The 22764-nt window shown below is 46.0% G+C and overlaps 1 protein-coding gene across 4 annotated transcripts; it reads left to right on the forward strand.

Moving 5' to 3' along the window:
- The first annotated feature begins 427 nt into the window (after positions 1-427).
- On the forward strand, positions 428-22531 carry ESCO2 (establishment of sister chromatid cohesion N-acetyltransferase 2). Of its 4 annotated transcripts, none has more exons than XM_053250423.1 (11): positions 428-584; positions 3974-4033; positions 5268-6279; positions 10298-10367; positions 10927-10972; positions 13876-14008; positions 14552-14683; positions 18218-18307; positions 19430-19573; positions 20931-21115; positions 21778-22531. In XM_053250423.1, the coding sequence occupies exons 2-11, from the start codon at positions 3990-3992 to the stop codon at positions 21935-21937; spliced, it is 2016 nt and encodes a 671-aa protein (XP_053106398.1). In that variant the 5' UTR covers positions 428-584; positions 3974-3989; the 3' UTR covers positions 21938-22531. The 4 variants fall into 4 exon arrangements, with proteins under 4 accessions (XP_053106398.1, XP_053106385.1, XP_053106391.1 ...); XM_053250410.1 differs by lacking the exon at positions 428-584 and adding an exon at positions 623-943; XM_053250416.1 differs by lacking the exon at positions 428-584 and having other exon boundaries at positions 3974-4097.
- Positions 22532-22764: the final 233 nt, after the last annotated feature.

Below are 22764 nucleotides of genomic sequence, written 5' to 3' on the forward strand. Positions count from 1 at the left end.
TTCTGGTGCCTGTAAGCCGCCTGGCAATCTTTGGATGATATAGGAACATAAGAAGCTGCCTTACTGAGTCAGACCCTTGGTCCAGCTAGCTCAGGATTGCCTACACTGACTGGCAGCGACTCGGGCAGGACAGATGGATCGCTCGCTCCACCCGTTGTGAAAGCCTGCACGAGCACCTGCGCACACGGCCCAACATCTAGAAACTACAGTTCCCGAAAGGCATTGCGCCAGCCAGGGAGCGCACGTGCGGGTTCTTGCCGGAGGCGGTTCTCTTAATCCTCCTATTGGCACGTCCAGACTGGAACTTATCGTCTGCATCCTCCTATTGGCCGGGAGCCAAAGGCGGGTTTCTTTCCTTCCGTACCTCTGAGGTGACTAGCTCAAACATTGGTTAATACCGTAGCCAATGATCGTTGGGGAGCCCAGAGTGGCGGGAGAGCTGGCCAATAGCGACGAAGGCGCGAGCGGGGAGCCCGTTTGACTTTGAACGCAGCCTCTCTGGACTGGAGCCGTGAGGGGCAGAGAGCGCCTGAGAGGTGTCGAGGAGCCCCGCAGAGCCCGCGCTTGGCCGCCGCCCCGCTGAGGTAAACCAGGACCGGCCTCTGCCGGAAGCGGAGGGCGGCTGAGGGGACGGAGGGATGGGGACGCCACCCGGCTCCGGGGTCCTGGCTGACGCGCGTCTCCCCGCGCTGGGCGCCCGAGGAGGCAGCTCGGGGTGCGCCTCTCCCTCCCGCCCTGCGCTGCTCGCAGGCTGGCCATTCGCCAGGGAGAGCTGCGCTGCTTCGCTAGCTGAACCTGACGAACGGCCAGCCTGCGAGAAGCGCCGCTCGAGGGAGGGCGAGGAGCCACCTGGGGCGCCCCCACCCCCGACTTCCTGGGAGGAAAACCCCTGGAGCGGGCGAGTCTGGATGCTCCCCTTCTTGGATCAGGCTCCCTCCTGCGGGTAGGAATGGAGCCAGGGGGCTGGAGAGAGGCCCTCCTTCCTGGCGGGGGGGGGGGGCTCCTGGCCAAGACCGGGCTGGCGAAGGCACAGCGCTGGGGGCATGTTCCCCCTCGCGGGGATTCCCAGTTGATGTGGACTACAACTCCCAGCATCCCCCCAGGATCGCCAAAGCCATTGTTAGCTGGGGGTGCTGGGAGTTGTAGTCCACAACATCTAATCCCTGTGAGAGGGGACCCTGGCTGGGGCTGCTCTCTAGTCTAGGGGGAAAGAAAGGTGGCTGAGTCATGAAGACATGGTTGAGGGTCAGACTGCTGTGATGAATGCTCTCCTGCTGCTTTCCAACGAGGAACACTCGAAGCAGTCTGCGTGAGAAATGCAGAAGAAATAAAACAGCACCCTGTCCCAAGAAAGCTCACCACTAAAACATTAGGAGGCAGAAGCCAGCAACAGCCACTGGAGGGATGCTGGGGTTGGTGTGCGGAGAGATGCCATTTGGTGCTCAGCACACTGGTTTTGTTGGCTGCCACAGGATGTGGCAATGGATGTCGGCTTGGGTGGCTTTAAAAACTCCTGGATACATTCATGGAGGACAGATCTAGTAGTGGCTACTAGTCTCGGTGGCTAACATGGAATTTCTAGATTGAGGGAAGATTATTTATTATTTATTTATTTATTTACTGTATTACATTTTATTTCTGGCTCTTCCTCCAAGGAGCCCAGAGCGGTGTGCTACATACTTAGATTTCTCCTCACAACAACCCTGTGAAGTAGGTTAGGCTGAGAGAGAAGTGACTGGCCCAGAGTCACCCAGCTAGTATCATGACTGCATGGGGATTTGAACTCGGGTCTCCCTGGTCCTAGTCCAGCACTCTAACCACCACACCACGCAGGCTCTACACCAGATACCTCTGGATATCTGCTGCAGGGGAGCAAAGGTGGGAGAGGAGTGTTGCCCTAAACCAGGCCAGCTCAAGTCTAACATCTCTAAACCAGGCCAGCTCAAGTCCATCATCCAGCTTCCACAGTGCCCCCCCAGCTGTTTTTGGACTACAACTCCCATAATCCCCAGCCACAGTGGCCAATAGCCAGTGATAATGGGAGTTGTAGGCCAACATTTGCAGGAGGGCCGAAGCTGAGCAGCCCTGCCCAGTAGGCTTTCCAGAGGCATCTGGTGGGCCACTGTGGAAGCAGGATGTTGGACTTGGGCCCGATCCAGTAAGGCTGTGTTCTTAAGACCTGCTCCAGAGCTTCTGCTCCACGGCAAGCCATACTCATCGGGTCTGATCTGGACATGTGTAGGCATGGTTTGATCCTAGAGACACTTGTTTTGGGGATCTAAGCTATATACACACACACGCACACACTAGGTTTACAGCTCAATCCTAAGCATGTTTGTTCTGCTTACTTCATTGCCAGTATCTGCCTGGGGAAAGTGTTTTAGACTTTGGGTGTAAGCTTATGATTATATTTAGTACTTGCATATCCCACACTTTCTCTAAGCAGCTCAGGCCAGCATGCATGAGGGTTCTCCCCCTGCCCTATTTGGTCATCACAAGAACCCTGTTAGATACTGAGAGACCATTATTGAGAGAAAGTTACCCAGTGAACTTTGTGACTGAGTGAGGACTTGAACATAGGCCTTGCTGGTCCCACTCTGACAATTCAACCATTATACTACACTAATCTGTTCAGTATTGCATAACTAAATACTGTTGGAACACTAGTTCACACCATACTTCATAGGAAGCTGCCATATATTGAATCAGACCCTTGGTCCACCTAGCTCAGTATTGTCTACACAGACTGGCAGTGGCTTTTCCAAGGTTGCAGGCAGAAATCTCTCTCAGCCCTATCTTGGAGAAAGGGAACTTGAAATCTCAGATGCTCCTCCCAGAGTGGCTCCATCCCCTAAGGGAAATGTCTTACAGTGCTCATGCATATTTTCTCCCATTCATATGCAACCAGGGCAGACCCTGCTTAGCAAAGAGGACAAGTCATGCTTTGCTTGCTACCACGAGACCAGCTCTCCTCCCACTAGGCCAGTGGGATATACAGGTGGACCTTAATATTTGCAAGGGATTCATTCTGCGGCTGTGCCATAGATATGGAAACCGTGAATATTGAAGCATTGATCCCTATGGGATCACGGGGGTTAAGTTCCTGGTCAGCCATTTTCAGCTGAAAATCGACCAGTTTCCTTACCAGTCTCTGCTGTTCCCTGCAAGTTGCACTGTGCCCCCCAAATGGCTGAAAATCGACCAATTTTCATGGGGGAGCTTCTTACTTTGCTGCTTCCCCCAAGTCATGCTGTGCCCCAAACTGGCCAAAAATGACAGGATTTTTGCAAGGGTGGGGCGGGAGCCATTTTGTGGCTCCAATTCCTAAAATGGTGGCTGGAAATGACCTCCGTGGTCATTTCCAGCCACCCCTGACGCATGGATAAGCAAGGTTGATGTGTTTTGTTTTGTTTTTTAAATTCCCCGTGTATGCCGAGGTTGGGTGACATCTTCCGTACCACAGATAATGAATCCGCAAATAAAGGGGTCCACCTGTAGTTTCAGGCCATACTTCGGGCCTTCTTGTGGTGGAAAAGTGATGCCTCACCTTCTCCCAGCCAGATAACAGATGAATGGAGACCTCCCGTGCAAACATTTATTTACATAAATTCCCTCCTTTAAAAAATCATTTTTTTGCAGAAAAGAAATTGAACATGCTGAGAACCCAGTTCATACAGCTATTCTTTGTGTGGGTTTTTGTTTGGAAAGACAGTGTATATACCTATGAGAGTACGTTATATCATCTGTGGTGGAAAAGAGGGATGTGTGCTATTTCTATACCACATAGAAATTCAACATATGCATAAACCATGAATCCATATAGGCCCACACTCTGTTAGCCATACCACTCTAAGGTAAAGAGCTTAGCAGTGTAAGCTAGTATGACAAACAGGACTATTAACTAAGCAAAGATATATGCATGTTATGCAGACCTGTTTTTCTAACCCTGATATATCAATATTTCTGACTTCAGACACTTTAATAAAGGCATGGCAGCTGTTACTCCAAGAAAAAGAAAACGCAGTTCTGATGGGTGAGACTTTATTACAAATTTCCAGAACCTTCTTACTACCAAGTCTGCTGTTTGTAAGCACTGGGTTTGTATCCCACCCCCACACTTTTTTTTTTCAGGGGGTGGGGAAGGATCACTAATAAGTATTTGGAGACCTTTATGTTCGCATTAGGATACCTCAAAACAGCATTTTATGTAACTGTTTTGTTGATGACACTAAACTATTTAGGATAGTGAAATCCACAACTGATTGTGAGGAGCTCCAAAATGATCTCTCCAAACTTGGGGAGTTGGTGACAAAATGGCAAATGTGATTCAGTGTAAGCAAGTGTAAAGTGATGCAACTAGAAAAGGTGCAGAAGAGGGCAGCCAAGATGGCCAATGGCCTGGCGCACCTTCCTTATGAGACTAGGCTTCAGCATCTGGGGCTCTTTACTTTGGAAGAGGCAACTTAAGGGGAGACATGATCAAGGTATTTATAATTGTGGAGAGAGTAGACAAAGAGAAAACTTTCTCCCTCTCACAACACTAGGGCCAGGAGTCATCCCATGAAACTGAAGGTTGGGAAATTTAGGCCCAACAAGAGGAAGTACTTTTTCACACAGTGCGGAATTAATCTATGGCATTCTTTGTCATTTGATGGCCACCAGCTTGGATGGCTTTAAAAGGGGCTTAGGCAAATTCATGGAGGACAGGTCTATCAATGGCTACTAGTTTGGTGGTTGTGGGCCACCTCCAGCCTCAGAGGCACACTCTCTCTCAATACCAGTTGCAGGACAGCAACAGCAGGAGAGAGGGCATGCACATACCTCTTGTCTGTGGGCTCCCCAGAGGCATCTGGTAAGCCACTGTGTGAAAGAGGATGCTGGACTAGGTGGGCCTGATCCAGCAGGGCTGTTCTTATGTTCTTATGATTGTATTTTAAAATGCAATCAACATTGCAGGATCTTCTTTTCATTCTTCACTTTTGAAATTAAGTGCTAGACAAATACATAATCAATGTCTTTCCTGTTTAGAGGGGCAATGATGAAATATCTGAGAATCAATAGTGGCATATTTCATTCCTATCTATTCTAAATGTACTAGAGTACACTCAGCTGTACTCTAGTAAAAATTTTATCTAATAATGGATAAAAAAATTATCCGTATTATTCCATGACCTCTGAAGCTATATTCTTTTAGCTTTATTCCTTTATTTATTTTACGTAAATAATGACATTTTGCTTTTTGAAATAATAAACTTTACTTTTCATAGTCTGCAGTCAGTAGATGGAAATCTAGTGAAAAAACTGATGATGGAATTCACTGAGAAACGGCCTGCAGGGAAGATGCTTGCAAGTGATCGTCTTGCGTCTCCAGTAAAGCAAATGTCTAGTTCTCGAGGAGAAGATAAAGAGAATCAATCCTTGCCCCAAAAGTCAACCCGATCACAGAAGTTTGATGTGTCTCCGTTACAGACAGCCAGTGTGCCAAAAGAAATGCAAAGGGCGTTCCCGCAGAAAATGTCCCCAGAGTCTGGCATCACATACACTTCCATTGTTCCCACCAGCTCCTTTTACAGCAAAGGGAAAGCATATCAAAGTCCACTGGAAAGGAAGCTGGCAAATGAAAGCCATCCTCTTGGTCCAAGAAATGAGGGTGGAAACCTGCCTATTGCCAACAAGACGGAAACAGCACAGATAATGGTGATGTCAGCAAGGCGCATAAACTCTAAAGTGTCAAATCGCCCTGCTGCTTCCAGGAAGACCAATACTTTGCCAAGGAACACCAAAAAAGCCAAAATGGAAATGGCACCTCCCAAGTCTGTTACTGGGAAAGAGAATGTGAAGTGTGCTGTTGAAAAGAAAATGGAGGCTCCTTACAGAGTCCTAAGCATGAGGTTCAAACCAGTGCTGAAACTCCAAACAGGAGCAGCATTTTTTGCCTCTGGCAAGAAATGGCACTCTGGCTCCAAGAAAGTGCTTTCCATTCCACCATCCCCCCATAATGTCAGCAAGCCCATGGTCAAAGAGAAGCAGGACATAGTACTGGTGCATGCAGATCTCTACTTGTCCACTGAAAGCAGGGCAGGAAATTCTACAAAGGGGTCCCAAAAGGAGGAGAAACATGGCCACATGGAAGCGAGTGAGAAAGTGAACCATAAAACTAGCCAAGATATGGTGATTACATGTGAATCAAACCTGTGGCAAGAAACTGGGCCTCTCCAAACTTCTCATTCTGGTTGTTCAAAAGCCCCAGCTCGAAAGGAAACTGACACTGGGGCCCAGGTAGGTTGAATTCATGAAAGCTGGCAGCATGTCTGGTGTATATCAGTGTTCACACGGCTTATTTCTACAGTGAGGCACATCTTTATCACATTTGTGTATCCTTCAAAGAATATTTGAATGTTGCAATATACTAGATGTGAAGACAGACTGTGTAACTTGCAGCTTACTAAGGCTCTTGTAGCTTTAGATCTTGTTTGCATTTGGTTGGGTGACTACATGTGAGTGCTGTCAGCTGTAAGATATTAACCCGTTTGTTTGTTTAGTATAAAAATCTCTAGGCGGTGTACAGAATTAAAATATAAAATATAACATATTTTAAAATCATAAATAAAAACACATTAAAATTCTAAAAAATGAATCTCAGCTGAAGGCCTGGGAAAACAGGTACGTCTTCAGGGTCCTCCTAAAAGTAAACCGAGAAGGAGATGCTCTTATTTCAGCAGGGAGAGTGTTCCAAAGCCCTGGGGCAGCCACGGAAAAGGCCGGTCACGAGTTGCCACCAAACGAGTTTGCGGCATCCGTAGTCGGACCTCTCCAGATGATATTAATAGGCGACGGGGTTCACGACAGAGAAGGCACTCTCTCAAATTCCCTGGACCTAAGCTGTTAAGGGCCTTATGGTAATAACTAGCACTTTGTATTTCGTTCGGAAACCTATCGGCAGCCAGTGCAGTTCTTTTAGAATCGGTGTTATATGGTCCCTTCGGATAAACCCAGAGACTAGTCTGGCTGCTGTATTCTGTACAAATTGCAGTTTCCGAACTATGTACAAAGGCAGCCCCACGTAGAGTGCATTACAGTAGTCAAGCCTAGAGGTTGCCAGCATACAAACCACCGTTTTAAGGTCACTACTCTCCAAGAATGGATGTAACTGGTGTATCAGCTGAAGCTGATAAAAAGCACTTCTGGCCACAGCCTCCAACCTGAGAAAGCAGGGAGAGTTTAGGATCCACGAGCACTCCCAGACTATGAACCTGATCTTTTAGAGGGAGTGTAACCCATCTAGAACAGGGAGATCTAAACCATTTCTCAGATCCTGACCCCCTACAGACAGTACCTCCGTCTTGTTTGGATTCAACTTCAGCCTATTATCCCATATCCAGCCTAATATTGCCTCCAGGCAGGCACTTAAGGGGGTCATGCCATTTCCTGAAGAAGTTGGTATAGCGAAATTGATCTAGGTATCATCAGCATATTGATAGCATCCCAGACCAAACTTCCTGACAATCTCTCCCAGTGGTTTCATGTAGATGTTAAAAAGCATTGGTGACAGTTTGGAGCCCTGTGGAACCCCACACTTTAGCTCTCGCTTTTCAGAGCAATAATCTCCAAGCGACACCGCCTGGAATCTGCCAGAGAGGTAGGAACAGAAAACAGTGCCACTCAATCCCACCTCCTTCAAGTAACCCAGCAGGATACCATGGTCAATGGTATCGAAAGCCGCCAAGAGATCCAAAAGGATCAGCAGAGTCACATTCCCTCTGTCAATTGCCAATTGGAGATCATCCATCAGGCCGACCAAGGCAGTCTCCACCCCATAGCCTGCCCGAAAGCCAGTTTGGGTCTAGATAATCAGTTTCCTCCAAGACCGTCTGTAGCTGAGAGGCCACCACTCTCTCAGTTACCTTGCCCAGCCACGGGAGGTTAGAGACAGGCCTATAATTGCTCAACTCTGAGGGATCTAATGCAGGCTTCTTTAGAAGAGGTCTAATAATTGCCTCCTTAAAACAAGGAGGCATCCTGCCCTCCCTCAGAGAAGCATTTATGATTTCTACCAGGACCTCTCGGCGGCTTTAGATACTATCGACCATAGTATCCTTCTGGAACGTCTGAGGGGGTTGGGGGTGGGAGTCACTGTTTTAATGTGGTTCTGCTCCTATCTCTCACACAGGTTCCAGATGGTGTCGATTGGAGATTTTTGCTCTTCGAAATCTGAGCTTAAGTATGGTGTCCCTCAAGGCTCCGTACTCTCTCCAATGCTTTTTAACATCTACATGAAACCGCTGGGAGAGATCATCGGGATTTGGAGCTGGGTGTTATCAGTATGTTGATGACACCCAGATTTACTTCTCCATGTCAGCTAGGGGTGTGCACGGACCGCGGAGTAGCGGTCCGGCACTGGGGTGGGGGGTTCCAGTAAAGATAGGGGGGTCTTTATTTAACCCTCCCAGCAACCGTGCCGTATTTCTTTGAGTAATCGGGCGGCAGGATAGCTCCCTGCCGCCCCCTTCAAAGCCCCGCTCGGCTGGCGGCCGCCCCCATGAAGACCCGTTGCTCCAAGAAGACCCACCCGTGCCGCTCCGTGAAGGAAGACCCTGCCGCTCTGTGAAGAAAGACCCCTGCCGTGAAGACCCCTTCTTGCAAGATCGAAAGGCTTCCTAGAAGCCATTTGCAGCCAGACCAGCAAAGGGGAAGGGCACGGCAGGGGAGTTCTCCTGCCGCCCTCTTGCAATGGGAGGGATCTTGCAAGCAGGGGTCTTCACGGCAGGGGTCTTTCTTCACGGAGCGGCAGAGTCTTCCTTCACGGAGCGGCACGGGTGGGTCTTCTTGGAGCAACGGGTCTTCATGGGGGCGGCCGCCCGCCGAGCGGGGCTTTGAAGGGGGCGGCAGGGAGCTATCCTGCCGCCTGATTACTCAAGGAAATATGGCGCGGTCGTTGGGAGGGTTAAGTAAAGCCCCCCTATCTTTATTGGAACCCCCCACCCGAACCAAAACCACCCCGTGTCCGGACCGGTCTGGAGGCCTTTAGAATGGCCTCCAAACCGGTCCGTGCACATGACTAATGTCAGCTTCTTCAGGTGACGGCATATCCTCCCTAAATGCCTGCCTGGAAGCAGTAATGGGCTGGATAAGGGAGAATAAACTGAAGCTGAATCCAGATAAGATGGAGGTACTTATTGTGCGGGGTCAGAACTCTAGAGATTATTTTGATCTAACTGTTCTAGATGGGGTCACACTTCCCCAAAAGGAACAGGTTCGCAGTCTGGGAGTACTCCTGGATCCACACCTCTCCTTGGTTTCTCAGGTTGAGGTGGTGGCCAGGGGTGCTTTCTATCAGCTTCGGCTGAGACGCCAGCTGCGTCCATTTCTTGAGATCAACAACCTCAAAACAGTGGTACATCTGTTGGTAACCTCCACACTGGACTGTTGCAATGCGCTCTACTTGGGGCTGCCTTTGTACGTAGTCCAGAAACTTCAGTTGGTTCAGAATGCGGCAGCCAGGCTGGTCTCTGGGTCATCTTGGAGAGACCGTGTTACTCCTTTGCTGATGGAGTTACACTGGCTGCCGATAGGTTTCTGGGCAAAAGACAAAGTGCTAGTTATAACTTATAAAGCCCGAAATGGCTCAGGTCCTGGGTATTTGAGAGCGTCTTCTTCACTACGAACCCCACCCCCCATTGAGGTCATCTGAGGAGGTCCGTCTCCAGTTACAGCCAACTCGTTTGGTGGTCGCACAGAGACGGGCCTTCTCGGCTGCTGCCCCAAGATGGTGGAATGCGCTCGTTGCTGAGTTACGCTCGTCCCCATCTCTGGCTGTTTTAAAAAAAAATTGAAAACCTTTTTTTTTTTTTTTTTTTACCCAAGTCTTCTCAGGTTTTTAATTAAAAAATACTGTTTGTTAATTTTATGGTTTTTCAGTTTTTGTATTGTTTTAACTTTTATATATGTGTTATATGTTGCATTGTTTTAATTTTTATATATGTTTTAATTGTTAGCTGGCCAGAGACGTATGTTTAGGTGGGATATAAATTTAAATAAATAAGACTATCAGGTGAAATAAGCCAAGTTGGGCAAGGGTCAAGAGAGCAGGTGGTGGGCCATACAGACCGAAGCAGTTTGTCCACATCATCAGAAGTAACAAACTGAAAATGATCCAGTTCAATCTTACAAGAGTTGTTGCTGGGCATCTCTACAATAAACTCTGCAGTAACTGTGGAGTCTAGTTCAGTGGAATACAAGATATTTTATCTGCAAAAAGGTTGTTTAAAACATCATAGCGATGTTTTCTTCTTCACAGGGTTCTGAAACAATCTCGCAGAGATCACCCAGAAACATGGACAAGCATGAGAATAATGAGGCTCTTCATGGTAAGTAACACTGGGACTATGTTAGAATCTGATAGTTGGTTGATTAAGTGCCGTCAAGTTGGTGTCGACTCTTAGCAACCACAAAGATTCTCTCCAGGATTAGTTAGAATCTGAGGTACCCATCAAAAGTTCTTTGGCCATTGTATCTTGTTCCTAAAATAATGTTCAAACAATATAATTCTGGGTTTTGCATTTGGGACCTGGAACATATTAGAACACTGCACATGTTCATTCATACATGCATACATTAAACATGCATAAAAGCAGTACATGCATGCAGTCAATCTGCTGTATATTTGAGAGATTCTGTCCCCAGGTTGACATTGAAAATTAGCCCAGGAACAGTTATTCACAAAGAATGTGTGTACATTTTTGACTGTGTTTTTATTTGATGTAATTGTAAGCTGCTCTGAGTGCTTTATTGTGGAAACATGCCCTGTAAGTTCCAGTATAAATTAAGCCTGACATGAATAATCCTATTTGTCAAGTACACTGTATTTGGAATGTAGGATAGAAATCTCAAAAACTTGTTTTCTTTTCTTCCCACCTCCTTTGGCAGATGACATCCATCCTTTGTTCAGTACACCTTCTGGCAACAAAAGAAGGTATGCCAATGTTGTTGTAATATTCATAAATAACATAGTGTAGGTGCAGAGCATATTTAGGTTGAAAAACTATGAATCTGTTTTTCCTCTGGGTTTAAGAAAATATTTTATAGAACTGTGAAAAGACTACAAGGATGGGCTTAATTTGTAAGTCCCTGTTTCCCCAGTGTCTTTCTGTTGATCCTGGAATAAAAAGCAATGCCAGAGCTTCCACCTCATTAGTCCCAGCATTGATGTTTAAAATGCAGGCTAGTATGGGATGTAGTAGGACCCTTAGAGTGTGTGCGTGTGCACATGCTTGAGTAATGCCTATCAAAATGGCTGCTTCTCGGAGGCTTTGCTTGTACAACATGCTGTACCCTCCCTCATAATGTTGGTTTAGCCCCCAATTTGTCTGCAGGGGATCAGGCTTGTTGATCAAACACTATTACTTGCTTTCATTTAATAAGCCTAATGTTCCAGCTTCTTTACTGGTTCTTCTAGCTTGCATTCATCTGCATAACATAGTTTTTATTTCGGTCTTTAACCAGACAAAAACAGTTCAAACAATCTACTCCTACAAAATAATAAAAAGTCTCTATAAAATTACTTAGTATGCTAAGTAAAAGAAGCTAGAAGTTAAAACTATGAACGTAAAACTATATATAAAAGTTAAACAACACTAATATCAGAATGACACTGAGTATAACCCTCAAGGTTGACTCAGCCTTCCATCCTTCCGAGGTCGGTAAAATGAGTACCCAGAATGTTGGGGGCAATATGCTAAAATCATTGTAAACCGCTAAGAGAGCTCCGGCTATAGAGCGGTATATAAATGTAAATGCTATTGCTATTGCTATTGCTATAAAGGTAGCAAGACAGCAGCATTCATCTGGAATACGGCAGGCAATTCTATCAGTGTATCGTATGTAATACGATTCTACAAAACCTCAGGATCCATACTGTAGCTTTAGGTTATCTGTATCAAGGCTCTGTCAGAACTTGTGGTTTAATCAAGCATCCCTTGGCCTTTACCTTTTGGGGTCAGTCATTATCCATCTGTTCGCGTTCTGGAATCCTGTGGACTCTGAACCTATTCTCACAACCACATGTATGGATGGGTGAAGTATATTCTAGCTGGTATTTATTTATCTATTGAATTTGTGCACCGCCCCAAACTTTCATCTCTGGGCAGTTAACAATAATCACCCATTACTACATATGGGGAAGTAGGAATTTGGTCTTCCATTGCTTTTAACTTACACTGGAGTTTGAAAATGTTGCCCCATCATGTGCTGGTGGGCAGAGTGATTGGCTCTTGTGATTAGCTTGAATAAGGGTTTCCTACATCCATATCACATGTGGATTTGTGTCACCCCTGTAGTACGTGACATTCATATCTGAAAAAGAAGTTGTATCTTTGGTAAAGAAGTCTTTTGGGGAGCCAGTGCAGACTTTGCTACCCACCCTTGTAAAAAGATGAATCATAAAATGTAGAGGTGGTGGGCAGTATTCCCTCTAATTTTTATCAGCAGTGAGTGGAAACAATTTTCTTCTGGGCGGCAGTTTCAAGGCAGTGTGCACATAACGATCTCTCACACAGACATATGTATAAGAACACTGTGCCACCTACAGCACAGCATGCTAAAATTATCTCCCCACTCCCTCTTCTGCAGCTTATTAATCGACACATATTTTTTAAAAATAAACTAGTTCAGTTAAGTCAACTTTCAAAAGTATATATTAATTTCTATTGGGAGGGCGGGGAAGGAAAATTCCCTTTCATTCCAGATTTGGCATGCAGGTTCCCCCAGAGACTCTGTATTCTTTCCATAGCAGCAATTATTAATTAGCAGCAGTAATAATATTTATAAATTAATATTATAAGTAATTCATTAGCAGAACTGTCTCCTACCTCTGACTTGCGGAGTTCTTTGAGAAGGTTAAAAAGGTGGATTCTGAAAGATTCAGTTGCAGCCAGGCAGCAATGTCTGAAATGCTCCCTGTCTTATGCCACCATGAGGTCCTTCCTCCATTTGGAGCCTGTTTTGTCTTGGGCCACACAGTTTCCCGAGGTCACTCACCATGACTTGTAGCACTGAAGCTGCATTCCCGCTCTACACCTCTGTGACCAGCAGGACGCAAGCACAGATAACAGCTTTTATCTCCCCCACCCCACCCCCAAGTTCACTTCTGTAAAACACATAACTTCAACTTATTGGGGGGAAAAAAGCCCTATGAAGCCTCTTTTTTTAATTGTTTGGTCAGGATAAAGTTCACTTTTTGTACCTGTTAAAAAGCAACTCTGCTTCATACAGCAGGGAATGATTATTAGGAGAAGTAGCACAAGAGCCCGCCTGCCTCTTCTTCTTAAGAGCCCAAGTGAACACACATTTAGGCTCTTCTTAAGGGAAACTTCTCCCTCCATTTGCTGCCACCAGCGTCAATTGGGCTCTCCTGAAGGAGAGAATCGTCTCCCTCCGAGAGTCCCACTGCAGCGAATGGGACTCTTGGAGGGAGACAATTCCCTCCTTCAGACAAGCCTGAGCCCTCCCGCCACTTGAGCTCAGGTGGGGAGACGTGGAGACTAGGTGGCAATGGGGAAAGGTGGGTGGAGGGGGAAGCAATAGCCCTCACCGCAGCCACAGCGAGCAGCAGTTTAAGGAAGCTGCGCGGAGGGCTGGGGGTGTGTGTGCGTGCGCACGCGCGCAGAGCTGCATGCCTTAGAGGGAAGGCTGATGCTGGGAGTTTTCTCTTAAGGTGTGTGTCGACTGCTCTCCTCTGGGGATATAGCCATCGGTACCAACTCTGACCGCTACATGGAATGACCAGTCAGAAGAAAACAATGAAAAGTCCATGAAGCCTCCATAAAGTCATGTTAGCAAGATCCATATATCCTAAATAAAATACATATTACATTTCAGGCCCCGGATTCTGCCAAATGAGCAGCCTTCCCAGGTGGAGTGCATGCCCAATGTACAGAAGGTTACTGCCCTACTGAAAACCAGCAAGAAGACAAAAGAACTGAGCAAAGACTTAAAAGGTCAAATGGTCATTGTGAGTATATTTCTGTGTGGGGTTCTTGCAGCAGCTGTAAGGGCAAGCAGGCTTTCATTTAGAGTAGAAATACCTACCTTGCAGCTAGCAGATACCATATCTTGTTTCCTTTATGTACAATCTTTCTAGAACTCCTTCCTGATGCCTTAAACTGGCAAGGATAAGGTAACATAATGTCACACTCTAAGGCTGTTCTCACGAGCAGCCTAACCCGGTTAGGATTAGCACCCCAGCCTGGGTTAGCCTGCTCATGTGCAGTGCTGGGATCTCATGGATCCTGGTGCTGTCTGCCCCCTTAACCCCAGTCTGTCTCATGGGGGTATCCCCCAATGCACTGCACTCATTGCACGGTGCGTTGTGGGATACAATGCATCCCAGCCTCCGGAGAGCTGCACTGCATGTAGTAGTGCAGATCGTGTGGGAGCATAGTCCACGCTCACACCAGTGTTGCAGGATCATCTGGGGAGAAGGTTAGTTTTGTGCAGCTTTCCCCCACACTCTGCCTCCTGTTCGTGTGAAAAGCCTTTCTGTTTGCTTTGACAGGATGCTGGTCAGAAGCATTTTGGTGCTGTTGCCTGCAAATCATGTGGCATGGTCTACTCGGCTGCCAACCCAGAGGACGAAGCACAGCACATCCAGTATCATCAGAGGTTCCTTGGAAGAATGAAATATGTGGTAAGCCTATGAGTCACACCTAGTGCGATGGGCCACATTCCTGTTGAGCCTGGTTGCCTCAATTTCAAGCCTACTCTACAGAAGAGGCGGTAGCCAGGAAGATTAGTGACCATGAATTAGCAAACAGGTATCACAGGAGTTTTGTGTGGAGTTTAGCAGGGAAGTGTGTGGGAGTGTTTGAAGGGAGCCTCTCTTGATTTCATGGAACCCAGCAGGAAGAGAAGGTAAGAACTACTCCCTCTTCTATATTCTATATTCTCAGGAAAGAAAGTTCAAACAGTTGAATAGCTGACAACTTCAGCTAAGACCTAACTTTCAGTCAAACAATCTCCAAATACTCTAAATGGCAAACAAAACCAATTGTGAAGGTTGGGAGCCAGCAGGGGAGGGGGTGCTTCCCAGTGTATTGCACAGAGTGTTACAGTCATGACTATCTGCTCAGTGGGCCGAAGCCGTGGGTGTGTGCTTGGTGCAAGGAGCTCTTGGCTCTTGGAGAAGAGGTTTGTTCCCTCAAAGCCTAGGTGGCTGATCTGGAGAAGCTCAGAGGTATGTGGATGAGACCATCATGGATGTGATTGAAGCATCCCACTCCCAGGCTGATGGCTCCTCTGCCATCATGGAGAATGGAGGTCTTGGGGAAAGAGGACTTCAGTCTGGGGAAGAGGGACCCCTTCCATGGATGATGAGCCCATATCCTCTCGCACAGGGCATACTCCTCCAGGGGGTTGAGGCTTCCTACCATTAGGGGTATAGAGAGATGGTTCTGTGACCTGTGTGTAGACTGCACTGTGATTTGCCTGCCTGGTGCAAAGGTGTTGCATGGCATCTAGATAGGTTGTTTTGGGGAGGAGTCAGCTGTCGTGCACGACGGCACCAATGAAGTTGCGAAATGTAGTCGGAAGGTCCTGGAAGCCAAATTTAGGCTGCTAGGTGGCATATTGAACTCCAGGACCCCCAAAGTAACATTCTCAGAAATGCTACCTGTTCCATGCACAGGGCCAGGGAGTCAAGCAGAGCTGAGGAGTCTCAATTCATGGATGGCAATGCTGGGAGGAAGGGTTTAGATTTGTTAGGCACTGGAATACATTTTGGGACAAGACAAGCCTGTATAAAAGGGATGTGCTCCAGTTGAATGAAGATGGAATCAGACTGCTGGCACTTAAGATCAACAAGGCTGCAGAACAACTTTTAAAATGATGCTTGGCAGATAGTTGACAGGAGCTGGGCAGAATCTGGTTAGGCAAATGCCATCCCTTCAGGTGTAAGAGTGTAAATGCTTCAGATGAACCAGAAGGGGACAGTGGTACCAGGTAAAGAGCAGACAGGAGTCTGTGCTAGCTGGTCAAAGAAAGAGATCAAATGGCCAAAAGAAAGATAGCACACACCAGGTAAGAGATTCAGTGCATAGGTGCTTATATGCCAATGCCAGAAGCCTCCGAGCCAAGATGGGCGATATTTGGGCGACAGTGGGCATAACGGAAACATGGTGGAATAGTGAGAACCAGTGGGACACAGTTATCCCTGGATATACACGGAGAGGGGCGCCTTGGAGGTGGAGTAGCACTGTATGTCAAAGAAGGGATAGAATCCAACAAGTTTGAAAACCTGGGTGGATTGGAGTCCTCCACAGAAACCCTGTGGGTGAGAATACACGGCCTGAAGGAAGTGTGATACTAGGGACATGATATCACCCTCCGGATCAAAACCCTGACAATGACTAGGGGTTTCATGGGAAGAGCCCTGGTTCTAGTGTTATGAGAGAGAGAAATTTCTCTCTATCAGTTTTCTCCACACAATGATGATTTTATAGACCTACATTTATACAATGTCCTTGATATAAGGTGACCAAAACTGCACACACTACTACAAATGTGGCCTTGCCATACTTCTGTATAAGGGCATTATTACATTAACAGTTTTACTGAAGAGGGGGGGACCCTTCCTAGTGATTCCAAGCTTGGAATTGGTCTTTTTCACAGCTGCCGCACATTGACTCGACACTTCCAACGAGCTGTTAACCATGACCCCAATATCCCTCTTCTGGTCAGTCACCAACAGCTCAGATCCTATCAGCGTATACTTGAAGTTGGGGTTTTTCATCCCAATGTGCATCACCTTACACTTGCCAACACTGAACCACAGTTGCCACTTTGTTTTCCATTCACCCAGTCTGGAGAGATCCTTTTGGAGCTGTTCACAATCCGTTTTGGATTTCACTACCCGGAAGAGTTTGGTATCAGCTGCCAATTTGGCCACCTTGCTGCTTACCTCTGCTTCTAGATCATTTATGAATAAATTTAAAAGCACTGGTCCCAGTACAGATCCTTGGGGGACCCCACTTCTTACTTCCCTCCATTGTGAAAACTCCATTGATCCCTACCCTCTGTTTCCTGTCTTTCAACCAGTTAGCAATCCACACATGTACTAGTCCCCTTATCCCATGACCACTAAGTTTCCTCAGGAGTCTTTGATGAGGAACTTTGTCAAAAGCTTTTTGGAAGTCCAGGTATACTGTCAACTGGAAGTCAACTATGTCAACTTTTGGAAGGGCGGTATAGAAATACAATTAAAAAATAAACTGGATCACCTTGATCCACACACTTGTTGACACTCTCAAAGAACTCCAAAAGGTTGTTGAGGCAAGATTTACCTTTTGTGGAAGCCATGCTGGTTCACTCCCAGCAGGGCCTGTTCTAGGTGCTTTACATTTTTATCCTTGAGGATCCTTTCCATCAGTTTGCCTGGAATGGACATTAAGCTAACCGGCCTGTAATTTCCTGAATTGCACCTGGATCCCTTTTTGAAAATCGGTGTTACATTTGCTACTCTCCAGTCCTCTGGTACAGAGCCTGATAGCAGGGATAAGTTGAAAATTTTAGCAAGGAGGTCGTTTTTGAGGACTCTTGGATGGATGCCATCTGGCCCTGGTGATTTGTTAGCTTTCAGTTTTTCCAGACAGTTTAGAACATCATCTCTTGTCACTTCTGTCTGACTCAGTTCTTTAGCCTCCATCCCTATTTAACTATTTGACTTTAATTCAAACTGAGAGGTTCTCTCTCTGCATAAGCGACTGTTAGTCTGTTTTCTTAGCCTATGTTTTAGTTCGTAATATCAAATTTCTTATTTCTCACTTAAAGTTGGTTTTGTTAAATTACTCTGCAATACAAACATATTGAATTTTGTTCTGACCAATAGAATTCCCTGCACTGTACCTCCATATGTGTGTAACTAGGCATCATTAAGAAACTGACCATAAGTGCTGCCTAGCAGGGAGTGGAAATTTCCAGGTGATCACTTTTTTCAGCAGTGTCTCTGAAGTTCTTTGGTGTGTTTCCATAGAAAACTGCTGAAAGTGTCTCTCAGTTATTATGCTCCATATTGCTGCAGAAGTTTAATGATGGGTAACCAGCAGGAGGGATGGGGCCATTGTTGTTGCTTTATATCATGGTTTTAATATGGCTTTCAATTCTGTACTTCAAACTGTTGGAAATCTACATCCTTCCCCCCACCCCCACTGTTTTCTTCTCTTGGTAGGGCTGGAAGAATGAGCGTGTGGTTGCAGAATTCATGGCTGGAAAAATTGTTCTGATCCTGCAGGATGATCCCAAATATGCCATCAAGAAGGTACAATTGCAGAGTCCTCTCCTAGCTTTGTTCATCCTTGTGGGAAGTAGTGCTGCTTATGTTTGTCTCAAAGCTGTTCCTTGTCACTTTCTTGAATGATACAAGATTCTTATATTTTGAGTGAATACCTCTTCCCTATTCACACAATACTGTGTGTGATTGTGGAAATATCTGCCATGCTGCTGTCCTATATTAAGTGCCCCAGTTTTTTCTTCATAAAGAAAATTAGGGATTTCTTTCTGTCTTTTCATTTGTGTTCTTTTAATATCACAAAATAAGACTGTGTTAAATTTTAACGCAGTTTTCCAGCCATATATTTTTGTTATCAAATAGACAGACAATAATTTTTTTATCCTATCATAACTGGCACCTAGGATTGAATCAAGCATCCAACACAGGAAGCTGCCTTATACCAAGTCAGACCCTTGGTCCATCTAGCTTAGTATTGTTTGCACTGGCTGGCAGCAGCTCCAAGGTTCCAGGCAGAAGTCTCTCCTGGCCCTGCCTGGAGATGCCGCCAAGGGTTGAACCTGGAAACTTCTGCACACCAAGCAGGGGCTCTACCCTGGACCGGCAACCCCCTCCTTTCACAGCTAACTGCTCCAAGGAACAGTAGCTTGATGCAGGCCTGGTCCCAGGCCTACACGTCATGTGGCCACCTTGCAGAAGTTAAACAGGGCTGTGCCTGGATGGGAAATGGCCTGGGAACCCTAGCTCTGCTGTCTTGAGTTTCCACCATGGACAAAAGATGGGATATGAATATAATCTATAATCACTGGCTGTTGTGATCTTTGCCATGGGATGTGGTGATGGCCACCAGCCTGGATGGCTTTAAAAGGGGCTTAGACAGATTTATGGTGAACAGGTCTATCAATGGCTACTAGTCTGGTGGCTGTGGGCCATCTCCAGCCTCAGAGGCACAATGCCTCTCAATACCCGTTGCAAGGGAGCAACAGCAGGAGAGAGGGCAGGCACATCCCTCTTGCCTGTGGGCTCCCAGAGGCATTTGTGAAACAGGATGCTGGACTAGATGGGCATCAGGCCTGATCCAGCAGGGCTCTTGCTATGTTCTTATGACCAGTTTAATAATGGAGTTCTGTGTGTCTGCTTTTCCTTGCATAGGCAGAAGATGTACGGGAGCTTGTCGATAATGAACTGGGGTTTAAACAAGTGGTGCTGACCTATCCAGCCCAGACTCAAACATACCTGTTTGTTTCCAATGAAAGGAAGATCGTTGGCTGCTTGATTGCTGAGCCAGTCAGGCAGGTGAGCAACTTGCAACGTGGGAAGTTTGGTCAGGGCTTTGGGGTGCTTCTCTCTTGCAAAGGGCATGGGCAATCCAGTTGTGCCATCTGCATCACTACTTGGCTGTGGCAACTGGTGTTAGTGTCAGTAACAAGGTCTTGCTGGGAACTCCCACTGCACTGAGAGCAACAGTTTGGCACTGGCACCCTTTGACAGGATGGGGGGCATTTAGGGGGGTTTAGAGTTGGGAGAAATGATTGCTAGGCAAATGACACACATCCCCTTTCTGCTAGTCTGTATGATCAGAATAAATCTACTTTTCGTCTTCAGCTGGCATCTCTGGTCTAAGAGCCTTTCTGATGAGTTGGAGTTCTGTGAGTTGGCACCCCTGAGGCTTTGTCTTAAAGTTACCTACAGAGAGAATGAGCCTACTACCACATTCCCATATCGAGTATTTTGGATAAGAATTCTAGAAGAGAATTATTATTATTTAAAATATTTATACCCCGCCCCTCCAGTATGCTACTGCTCGGGGTGGCTCACAACAATAAAATAGATACAATTTTATTTTTTTATTTATTTCTCTGTGTAAACCACCTTGAGCCATTTTTGGAAGGGCAGTATAGAAATCGAATTAATAATAATAATATACAGCTAAAAATTGAGAATTATAAAAACTAAAGAACCTACCAGATATAACCACAGAAGGGGCATTAAAAAGTCTCTTTAAAAAGATGTGTTTTTAGTTTTAGAAGCTCTTCAGGGAGGGCGTTCCAAAGCTGAGGGGCCCCATCTCTAGTCCCCGCCAACTGGATCTCTGTTAGCGATGGGGCTATGTGCAGGGCCTGAGACGATGAACGGAGGGCCCTGGCAGGTTCATATGAGCAAATGCGGTCCGACAGGTACCCCAGCCCCAAGCTGTGTAGAGCTTTAAAGGTCAAGAACAGCACCTTGAATCTAGCCCGGAAACCGACCAGTAACCAATGAAGCTGCCGCAGGATGAGTGTGATATTGTATTTATTTGATTTCTATACTGATACTATACCGATACTCACAAAGCGACTTGCATGAAGCGAGTAGCTGTTCTAGTCTGGTATAGCAAGAGTCATGCGGTCTCTTCACAACTACAAAGTCTCTTGTGGCATGAGTTGTTGTTGGCAAGACCTTTCCATCAGATGTAGCTGGGATTTGAATGACTCACCAACATAATCAGGGGTTTTGCATCTTTTATAAACACACCCGCAATAACATGTATTCCAGCAATATTGGGCATCATCGCCTTGCCCCACAAATCCTATGAGGCAGCTTTTTGGTATAGACTTGTTGCTGTTGACTTTCCCCACCTGTTTGGACTAATCTGCCAGAGTTTCCTTCCTAGGCTTTCCGGGTGCTTTCAGAGCCACCAGCAACCTTGGAGTCTCCCACCAAGAACAGCCTGGAGCATCATCGTGCCTGGTGCTGTTCAGCAAAGCCAGAGAAGGTAGTCTGTGGGATCAGCAGAATTTGGGTGTTCAGTCCGATGCGGAGAAAGGGCATCGCCAGTCGTCTGGTGGACGTGGTCAGGTAAGGAAAGGTGGTGGGCCAATTCTGCAACTCAAAAAATGTATTGAATACAGTATGAAATAGTTTTCTGGGGTGCATAAACTTTAGCTTAGGGTAAGGGAGGTGTGCCAACAAGGATGAAATTAAGCCTCATTTACAGTTGGGGTTGGTTCACGCATACAACCCATGTGGGGTGGGTGGGTGGGTGAGTGTGTACTCTGCATGTAGCAGGATGTGAAGCGACTCTTAGGTGCACAGAAGGCAAGGGGTTTAGGCAGACAAGTTCAGTGCCTTCCATTTTAGACACCAAGCATTGAGTGATGCGGTGCTATAGTGGGTCTTTATCCTTGATTAGCTCTCTTTATTAACGTAGATATTAAAAATTGGATACCTCTTTCATTGCATCTATCTCATGTTAGTGTTGGTGCCTACCACCAAAACAGGCCCAGTTCACACTCAAGATCCGCACCCCTCTCCACCACGTCTGTCTGCATCTCTCTCTCTCTCACACCCCTCCACTTCTTTTACAATCCAAAAAAATAAGCCTCTTGCCTAGTATACTTGCTGCTATAAGTACCCAAGGGCCCAGACTCTCATTGGTTTAGTTCTTAAATTTTAAAACAAATTTAACAAGGAGGATTAGCTTATACTGCATTGGTAACAACTTGTGTTTTCTCTTCCAGGCATACGTTCTTATTTGGTTCTTACCTAAGCACTAATGAAATCGCCTTCTCAGACCCTACCCCAGATGGCAAGCTATTTGCCACCAAGTATTGTCAAACGCCAAGCTTTCTCGTTTATAATTTCATTAGTCAGGGCCAGTTCTCTGCAACTGCAAAATGAGTGTGGGAGCTTGTTCAGCTATATCTCCAGCTTGTCTCTTCCTGCCGTAAGGACACTATAGGGATACAAAGTAGTGTTTGTGGTTTTCTTGTACTCCCATATTGTTTTCATATGGGACTGTAAATAGAAAAGGCTGCAAACCAAGTTTGTTTTGCTTTTATAAGGGTTGATTCTGGAAGTTAAAACTTCTGAAGCTGATTGTATGAAAAAGAAACCTTAGCCATGGCTAACGTCAGTTTTAGCAGCTCAAATCTTCAGCCCCTTGGGTTACCCAATCCTTGTTTTCTTTGCAAAGCTGCTGTGTTGCTTGAAAATAAGTCTAGGATAGATAGGTCTGAAAACACTCTCCAAGTCAGTTCTATGCTGAGGGACTGAATATAAGCTGCTTTACAGAAGGATGGCAAGAGTGGGGTATTTAATGTTGCTATGGACCAGTTAATAATATATAATTTTGCACTTGTTAATGTTCAGCACTGAGATTAGTTCTGTAACAGTGAAATGTTCAATGTAAAGCTAAAGGCTATATCTGCACACCACTGTAATTCTTGCATGAAACGTTTTGATCACATTTGTTCAAATAAATGCGTGAGTTAATGGGGGCTGTATCATCAAGTACATGTACATTTAAGCTTTACAAGTACATGTGAAGGTCTGGAAAACTGAAAAAATGTAGAATTATAGGAGAACCTCAATCACAGGTCCAACATCTGCAGTTTTGTGTATATGCAGTTTTGTGTATATGCAGTTGTGTAATAGACACCTGGTATACATGGGGTGGGGGTGGGTGGCAGGAAAAGGGCTAAACCTGCAAGCCTGGGGTGGCTGGA

The sequence above is a fragment of the Hemicordylus capensis genome, chromosome 1 (genome assembly GCF_027244095.1).
Source record: "Hemicordylus capensis ecotype Gifberg chromosome 1, rHemCap1.1.pri, whole genome shotgun sequence".
NCBI lineage: Eukaryota > Metazoa > Chordata > Lepidosauria > Squamata > Cordylidae > Hemicordylus > Hemicordylus capensis.